Genomic DNA, 10,003 nt, shown 5'->3' with positions numbered 1-10,003 from the left:
GTATCTCAATATTAAATTACTCTAGCTTGGGAGTTGAATCATAACTTTTTAATTTAAAACAGAAAGAGACTCTCTTACTTTATATACAACTATTATGAATCTAGACCTCTCAACTGTCTCTATTTGAGCTGGATGCCAGTTGGGGCATGCAATGTTTGGAGGACGCCGGATTCATCATTGGTCTACTAAAGAAAGTAAGAGATGTGTGGGCGGGGGAACGGCGGTATGTTTACCCTAACTCAATGGTAATTTAAAAATGAAGCGTCTTTCTAAATTTTAATGAATTAATGTGCCCCTGTTTTTAAGATTATTTTTAGATACTGGGCAGTAATTAACATTTACAATCACTTTAAATTACGATTTACCTTCTGTATATTTAAAACGATTTATAACTAATTTATATACAAATTTTAGATTTTTGATAAAATACAATTTTTGGTGAAGAATTTTGTTTTGATTATGGATGCACCTTAACAATACAATCTTTTCTGGCCTTTTTTGTGTGTGAATGGTTAAATTATTAATTTTGTATGGTTTTTAAAATAGAATTTTTTGTGCACTTTTGTAATGTCTGCATCTCCTTCCCATATGTAAATGCACTATATACCCCTTAGTGAGACACCCTGTTTTCAGTATAAAAAGTGGCTTTAGATAATTCTACCAGGGAAATAGGACTGGAAAGCATTATTTAATAATATCACCAGCCCAGAGACCTTTAGGTCATCTAGCCCTCAGTCCCACAACGCCTACAGGAAATCCTGGGAGTTACGATAAACCTAAAAAAACAAAAGTTGATTGTGTTGTAAAAATATTGTTATCCTTGAAATAGTAGTTCTGATTCTTTTGTAAAGAGAAGCTAATTATGTTGGTGATAGCTTAGGATATTAGGAGAGTGATGGTTGAGATTTGGGAGTTAGGGGAGTGGGGGACACCATAGTGATCTCAGACATGTGGAATTCACCTTGCCAAGACTACTGCTCTACTGGCTGTAGTTCTTTCAGTATGGAACAGGGGCGTATTTTGGCCTAGACACACAAGGCACTTGCCTAGGGAAGCAGATTGGGAAGGGGCAACACTTTTTCTGGCAATATTTGTAAGAAGCTTACAGTTATTATACAAGTATATAATGAGAGATTTTGCCCAAGGAGCTTACATTATAGGGGGCTATAATAAGAGACTGCCCAAGGAGCTTACTTTTTAGAAGTAACTCTGAACCTTTAATTTATTGAGCTATCTATTGCATTTAGTTATGTAGGCTTTCAGTAGTTAGTATTATGTTTGGGGAAATATCAAGGAATCTTTGTCAGGTTTTTATATATATATATATTTGTAGAAATAGATATGTGTGTGTGTTTATGAAAGTCCTTGTGAACGTTTACTTTGAAAATGCCATGGAAAAAAATCCACATTTCTCCCTTCTAAAAAATATTATGGTAAAAAAAATGCCTAAAACCTTGGGGGTAGGGGACAGCACAAAACCTAAATATGCCACTGGTATGGAAGCATCATTTACAAGTTATCCTGAGCTGTACAGCTATGTTGGCATACTTTTTTTTTTTGTTGAGGACTTATATTTGTTGAAAAGCAGGGGCTTAGGAGCCTGAGAATTTCTGGAGCACTAAATGGCAGCACTATTGCCTGTCATGTAGTGCCCCAGATGCCTACCTAGGTATCTCTTCATCACAGAATATCATAGGAACAAAAGCAAAGTTGGTAATAGAAAATTGCAAACTTTTTTTTTAAAATGTTCTGTCTGAATCACAAAATATGTTTTGGGGTTTCATATCCAATTAAAAAAAATTTAATACTCTATTGGGGATTTCTTAAGCAACTTATTATACAGTATTTATTAGGATATAGTTTTTAATAAATGATGTTTGATATATTTTTGGAGTATTTGGTATATTTATCTTCCCTTGCCAGAGTGCATCTGTCCAGTCTACTTTTTTACATAAACAAAAATATGAAACGTTGGAAATTCTGCATTTCACATAGAACACCAATGTCATGGATGTTTTTTTATATAAAGTCTAGTGCCTAGTTTGTCACCAAATGGCAGCCCATTCAGTGAACAGAAAGGATGTCACTGTCATACTATTGAGTGATTAGATTAGTTGAGACAACAACCAATTCTTCCAGGCTAGCTCTGATTTACAATTTTACATCGCTTTTATTGTAACTAACGAGCAGACCAGGCTTCTGATCTTTGCAGCGCCATCTGCCGACCCCCAGCCGAATTGCTACTTCAGTGTAACCAGAGAGCTACATTTGTATATGATCAACGCCCAGTTCGCTGTTTTCACAAGTTCGCCAGAACACCAGCTCCCAACCAAATCTGTGTACGTAAAACCATTCCATCCTGTGGCTATAGTTCTACAGCGCCGCCTGGTGGTACTCTTTGCTGGCAAAGGCGACGGAGCGAATCTTACTCGTCTTCTGCATAAGAAGCAACTTCCAGCAACACAATGTTCACCAACGAGATGCTCAAACGTCTTTTATGTAGTAGTTAATAAAGATTGTATTTAGCGACACCTGTTGGCTCCTGCCTACACTTCTTATTTTTGGCCTTGGGTGCGGTAATGTCTTGTCACATGACTTCCGGCACTAAAAGGTAAACATGATGGCGTCCATATTTCTACACCTGTATTCTAATTAGTGTGTGGCTGTGTTGTGGTCTTATGTTGATTTCTAGCTTATTTCACACATTTACATTTTAAACGTCACCAAGAAATTATTGAGTGTGATGCTACGATTTCTTTAGTAATACAGTAAATAGAAAGTCAACCATATTGGTACACCCATATGCTCTTCTGTATGAATGCAATCTACCATTTTGGAACTCCAATGTAAACACTGTACAGGGTATTGCTTTCTTTTCCCCCTCTTCGCCTCGTTAATTTTAGAGACTGTGGTTTGCGCTGGACATGGAGCCCACGGGAAGGAAAGACAGACTACGGCCCAGGGAGACAGTGAGCCGACAGGAAAAAGCAAAACACCGTGCAGCTCAACAAGAACTGAAACAACGCCAGAGGGCTGAGGTAAGGATAAGCCAGGCATTTATTTCGTGTATAAAGAATGATAAAACTATAAGATTGGGTTAAGGGAGACAGATACTGACTAGGCAGAAATAATGTGAACAGTGCAAGTGGGCTGAGGTAAGGGAGAGCCAGGCACCAATAAGAGCTGAAAGGACAAACAGTGTCAATGGGCTGAGGCAAGAACTTAGGGACCAGTCCGGGCATAAATAACTAAAAGAGCACCAGCAAAAGATACCAAATGGTACACCAAGAACAAAAAATCATTAGTGTACTTAGGTAGGGAGATTCAGTCTCTAACTGGATTCACTAAAACTTGAGCAGCACCAGTGGGTTGAAGTAAGGCAGAGCCTGTGCCAGGGACAAATTAAGCAGTGTCAGCAGTGGGCACCAGTGAGGGCAAATAAACTAAAATGGCATCAATGGACTGAAGTAAGGGAGGGGCAGTGGCTTCTCCTCCGTTGAAGTCTGATGCAATTGCATCTCCCCCCCCCCCCCTCTGAGTCATCTATCCCCCTCCTGGACCAACCTCCCAATTCCACAACAACTTTGCTGCCTGGCTTCCTCGCTTTCTCTTTACAAATATACCCACTGTAATACTCAGGGTCTTCAATATCGCCATTGATAACCCATCTGCCCCTGCTGCCTCTAAACTTCTTTCACTCGCATTCCACCCTACTTATCGTAACGGACACTCTTGACCTAGTATTTTCCCACCTCTGCTATAAATTTGAGTTCACCTGTCGCTCCTGTCCCATTTCAGACAACCACCTATTCACCTGTAATCTCAAGGTATAGGCTAAACCCATTTCTCCTCACCCACCCACCTGTAGAAATCTGAACACTGTTGATCTGCTTCAATTTTCCAACCTATTCAACATCTTCTCACTCACACTTCCACTATTACCTGCCCTGATCTTGCTTCAGCCCACTATAACAAAATTTCTCCTCTGCACTAGATACTCTCGCTCCTCCCTACCTGTGAAAAACCCCATGCCGTCAGTTACAGCCCTGGCACTCTCTGCAAACGCGCTACTTGCAAAAATGCTACCCCACTACTGAGCATGTCTGGAGGAAATCTCGCTCTGAACCTGATTTCATCCACTATAAGTTCATCCTTAATTCATACACATCTACCTTTCACTTAGCCAAGCAAAACTAATTATCTTCTTTTATATATACCCCAGTGTTTTTCAACCAGTGTGCCGTGGCAGATCCTCAGGTGTGCCACGGCAGACTGACAACAGTGTGACATATTTTTTAAACTTTGCTTGTTTTTTACTCCCAGTGCAGGGGTAGTTTGTAGGAGGCATGGCATAACAGCACAATACATACAGTATGTGTGTGTGTGTGTATGTATATATATATATATATATATATATATATATATATATATATATATATATATATATATATATATATATATATATATATGCTGTATTAGGCTACAACGTGTGATTTATTTTTTTTAAATTTTGGGATGGTGGTGTGCCACAGGATTTTTTAATGTAAAAAAGTTTGCCACGGCAAAAAAAAAAAAAGGTTAAAAATCACTGATCTACTCTTTCCTCAATCCTTAAATGACTATTATCTTCCAATTCTCTCCCCTCCTGCACCACTCCCATCTCTTTAGAGCTCAAGACCTGGCAGACTACTTTTTTAATGGCACACTTAAGTCAAAATAAACTTTTATGATTCAGAAAGAGCAGCAGTTTTAAGACACTTTACAATTTACTTCCATTATGAAATTTGCACAGTCTTTTTATATTCACTTTCCGGGAAACAAGATCTTACTGAGCATGTGCACAAGTTCACTGGGTATAGTATACTAGTCTGTGAGTGATTGGCTGATGCCTGTCACATGATACAAGCAGTCTGAAAATGGGGGGGGAAATACATTTGTTAGAAAAAATATTTACTGCTTATTTGAAATTTAGAGTAGGTGTTAAATCATTGTCTTTTTATTGTGCACTTGTTAATTGTGCAATTCTACTGCATTGGATGGTCCTTTAAACAAAACGCATACTATCCGAAGCACCATCCTGACACTAACCTGCAATCTTCCAGCTCTACCCCCAGTCACCCCCTCTGCCAATCTCTGCATCTCCCTTCTAGCCACTGAGAATGAAGTTTGTTCCATACTATCTTCTCATGCCTCACTACCTTCCCAGCTAATACCTTCTGTCTTCCACCTTCACTCCTGCTCTTACTCACATCTTTAACCTAACCCTCTCTAGCGGTTTATTCCCATCTTCTTTCAAACATGCAAAGGTCAATTCCATTCTCAAAAACCCTCCCTTGATCCAACTTCTCCTGCAAACTACCGCCCCATATCACTACTTCCGCTAACATCTAAACTCCTGGAAAAACTAGTTTACAACCGCTGTCAGACTTTACCCTAGTCTGCCTTCTTTTAAACGCTCCCTAAAAAAGTATTTAAGGGAAGCCTTTCACCCAACTGAATTCCACTTACCTAATACAGGTAGCCCTCAGTTTACGCTGGGGTTAGGTTCCAGAAGGAATGGTTGTAAATCAAAACCGTTGTAAATTGAAACCCAGTTTATAATGTAGGTCAAAGGGAAGTGAGGGAGATAGGTTCCAGGCCCCTCTCAAAATTGTCATAAGTAACACCTAATACATTATTTTTAAAGCTTTGAAATGAAGACTTTAAATGCTAAACAGCATTATAAACCTAATAAAATAGTCACACAACACAGAATATATAATTCAACTAAGTTAAATGAACAAAAACATTTGCTAAACAGCATTATAAACCTAATAAAATAATCACACAACACAGAATATATAATTCAACTAAGTTAAATGAACAAAAACATTTGCTAAACAGCATTATAAACCTAATAAAATAATCACACAACACAGAATATATAATTCAACTAAGTTAAATGAACAAAAACATTTGCTAAACAGCATTATAAACCTATTTAAATAATCACACAACACAGACTTCACTTGCATTTTTTTTGCAAACAGTTCTTTCTATGCATTCCAATCTGATTGACTGACTGATTTATAGACAGGAAGATCTTGTTCCTTTGAAATCTGCCCGATAGCTCAGGTCTGGTTAAACTGATTAATTTCAGCTTGCTTGGCTTTGCTGCAACACAAGCAGACAGCTACACCTACTGGCTATTTTAATAAATGCACTGCTTCTCAATGCTTTTCAATAGCAGTCACATGACTGGAAAAAAAGGTTGTTATTCTGAAACGGTGTAAATTGAACCATTGTAAAACGAGGGCCACCTGTAATTGCCCTCATCTAACTCTGTATTAACATCATTCTCACCCTTTATAGTCCTCACCTCCTGTTTCTCACCCTCCTACCCTTCTAGATTGCAAGTTCCTACTGGAATAGGGCCCTCAATTCTTCCTGCACTTGTTTGTCAAATGCTGTCTTGTCTCTTGCAAGTTTTTTTATATCATTGTTTTATTTAAACAAATAGTACCCATGAACAGCGCTGCAGAATATGTTGGTGCTTTATAAATAAAGTATAATAATAATATTTGAGTGCTGTAGGAACTACTGACAAAGCAAAAGCAGGATAAGAAGGAAAAAACTGAACCGGGGCAGCTGGGTAACAAACACCACCAATGAGGCCCATTTATCAAGCTCAGTCTAAAGACCGCTGCTCCATTACCCTGTCCGCCTGCTCTGATGAGGCGGACAGGAATCGCCGGAATTCAACCTGATTGAGTACGATCGGGTTGATTGACACCTCCCTGCTGGTGGCCCATTGGCTGCGAGTCTGCAGGGGGCGGCGTTGCACCAGCAGCTCACAAGAGCTGCTGGTGCAATGCTGAATACGGAGAGCGTATTGCTCTCCGCATTCAGCGAGGTCTGTCGGACCTGATCCACACTGTCGGATCAGGTCCGCAAGACCTTTCATAAATCGGCCTCAATATCTTAAACTCTGTTAGAGGCAGGTGCCTAGCAGTGCAACAATAAATAAAACTGTCCGGCCCTTCAGCGGACAGACATGAGACAGTAGCAGCGTACTGAAGTAAGAGGGATTCAGGCTGCTGCTATTGAGAGCTTCACACCAAGTTGTGCAGTTGGAATGGAAATAGTGTCAGTGATCTGAGGAAAACAGGTGGAAGAGATTGGGCACCAGGCACTGAGTGGTATAACAAGAATTGAATCAGTGCCAGCAAGCTGACAGTACACATAGGCGTCTTACAGTGCAGGAAGATATGCAAATGTGCCAGTGGGCCGAGCTGAGAAGGCTCTAGATAAATCAGTGATGGAGCTTGTACTGAACTAGCTTTGTGTTATACACATACAGTTGTGCCTATTTTTATGCATGCTGAGTGGTATGTCTAATACTCGCACTGGCATGAATACACACACACACAATACCTGTAGTACTGCCTTATACACATACAGTTGTGCAGATGTTATACATGCTGAGTGGTATGTCTAATACTCACACTGGCATGAATACACACACAATACCTGTAGCACTGCCTTATACACATACAGTTGTGCAGATATTATACATGCTGAGTGGTATGTCTAATACTCACACTGGCATGAATACACACACAATACCCGTAGCACTGCCTTATACACATACAGTTGTGCCTATTTTTATGCATGCTGAGTGGTATGTCTAATACTCACACTGGCATGAATACACACACAATACCCGTAGCACTGCCTTATACACATACAGTTGTGCAGATATTATACATGCTGAGTGGTATGTCTAATACTCACACCGGCATGAATACACACACAATACCCCTAGTACTGCCTTATACACATACAGTTGTGCAGATGTTATACATGCTGAGTGGTATGTCTAATACTCACACTGGCATGAATACACACACAATACCCGTAGTACTGCCTTATACAAATACAGTTGTGCAGATATACATGCTGAGTGGTATGTCTAATACTCACACTGGCATGAATACACACAATACCTGTAGCACTGCCTTATACACATACAGTTGTGCAAATATTATACATGCTGAGTGGTATGTCTAATACTCACACCGGCATGAATACACACACAATACCCGTAGTACTGCCTTATACACATACAGTTGTGCAGATATTATACATTCTGAGTGGTATGTCTAATACTCACACTGGCATGAATACACACACAATACCCCTAGCACGGCCGTATACACATACAGTTGTGCAGATATTATACATTATTATTATTATCATTTATTTGTATAGCGCCGCCAAATTCCGTAGCGCTGGGTACAATGATAGGGGTATACAATGACAAAGATCTGTGATACAATACAAAACATAACAAGACTAAACAAATCTAGCACAGGAGGAAGAGGGCCCTGCTCTGGAGAGCTCACAGTCTATAGGTTTAGGGTGCAGAGACATAAGGTTGGGGTAGCTTGTTACATTGGTTGTATTTGCAGCAGTGAGTCAGGCAGTTCATGTATATGTATTAGCTTGGTTCGGATGCGGGATGGAGGAGAAGATGGTAAGCCTCTCTGAATAGGTGGGTTTTCAAGGATCTTCTGAAGCTATACAAGGTTGGAGACAGTCTGATGGAGCGGGGTAGAGAGTTCCAGAGGACAGGAGCAGCACGTGCGAAGTCTTGGAGGCGGGAGTGGGATGTAGAGATAACAGGAGTGTAGAGACGTAGGTCAGAGTTTGAGCGAAGAGGACGGGATGGGGAGTATTTCACGATGAGAGAGGAGATATAGTTGGGAGTTAGACTGTTGAGTGCTTTGTAGGTTAGGGCTAATACTTTAAATTGTACTCTGGAGTGTATGGGGAGCCAGTGTAGAGACTGGCAGAGCGGAGCAGCTGATGTAGATCGTCGACTTAGGTGGATGAGTGTAGCAGAAGCATTCATAATAGATTGGAGGGAGGAGAGGCGGTGTTTTGGAAGGCCATTTAAGAGTAGATTGCAATAATCAATGCGTGACAGGATGAGGGAATGAATAAGTATTTTTGTAGTATTTTGAGTAAGGAAGGGACGAATTCTGGAAATGTTGCGTAGGTGTGACCGGCAGGATTTGGTAAGCGTTTGTATATGTGGGTTGAATGTGAGTTCTGAGTCTAGTGTGACCCCAAGACAGCGGACCTGGGATGAGGTGTTGGGAATAGAGTCTCCAACCATCAGAGAAATGTCAGTTGTCGGATGTCTCGAAGAGGGGGGAATAAGAAGCAGCTCAGTTTTGGACAGATTGAGTTGGAGGTTGTGTGAAGACATTCTAGAGAAAATTGCAGAGAGGCAGTCAGATATCTGGTTGAGTAAAGAGGGAGAGATATCAGGAGAGGAAAGATAGATTTGGGTATCATCAGCATATAGGTGGTACTGGAATCCAAAAGAGGCTATAAGTTTTCCAAGGCAGGATGTATAAAGAGAGAAAAGCAAGGGACCCAAGACAGAGCCTTGCGGTACTCCAACTGAGAGAAGCATAGGATCACAAGATATGTTGTTAAAGGAAACTGAAAACGAGCGGTTTGAAAGATATGATGCAAACCAGGAGAGGGCTGTGTCTCGGATGCCAAATGAATGTAGTATTTTTAGGAGGAGAGGATGGTCAACTGTGTCAAAAGCTGCGGACAGGTCAAGAAGAATTAGTAATGAGTAATGACCCTTTGCTTTGGCTGATAACAGGTCATTTGTTACTTTAGCAAGAGCGGTTTCTGTTGAGTGTTTAGGGCGGAAACCAGATTGTAGTGGATCAAGTAAGGAGTTAGTTGTGAGAAATTGAGTTAGCCGATTATAGTTGTTCCAATAATTTTGAAGCAAAGGGAAGTAAGGAGACCGGTCGATAGTTAGAAGGCGTGGAGGGGTCAAGCGAGGGCTTTTTTAGGATTGGTATGATTGACGCATGCTTGAATCTGTCAGGAAATATGCCAGCAGTGAGGGATTGGTTGAAGAGATGAGTTAGGGTAGGGGTTAGTGAAGCAGAGAGAAGGGGAATAAGTTGTGAAGGAATAGGGTCAAGTGGGC

General features: G+C 40.5%; 1 protein-coding gene across 1 annotated transcript in view; it reads left to right on the top strand.

Moving 5' to 3' along the window:
- Positions 1-2,618: 2,618 nt before the first annotated feature.
- Positions 2,619-10,003, top strand: part of SVBP (small vasohibin binding protein) — a 78,897-nt gene continuing 71,512 nt past the window's right edge. The window contains exon 1 of the mRNA XM_053690201.1: positions 2,619-3,038. Coding sequence (XP_053546176.1) covers positions 2,925-3,038 — 114 coding nt within the window. The 5' untranslated portion in view covers positions 2,619-2,924. The remainder of the gene's footprint in view (positions 3,039-10,003) is intronic.

The sequence above is a fragment of the Bombina bombina genome, chromosome 8, assembly GCF_027579735.1.
Source record: "Bombina bombina isolate aBomBom1 chromosome 8, aBomBom1.pri, whole genome shotgun sequence".
NCBI lineage: Eukaryota > Metazoa > Chordata > Amphibia > Anura > Bombinatoridae > Bombina > Bombina bombina.
The sequence above is the reverse complement of the archived record's forward strand: the minus strand, read 5'-3'. Positions and strand labels throughout refer to the sequence as shown.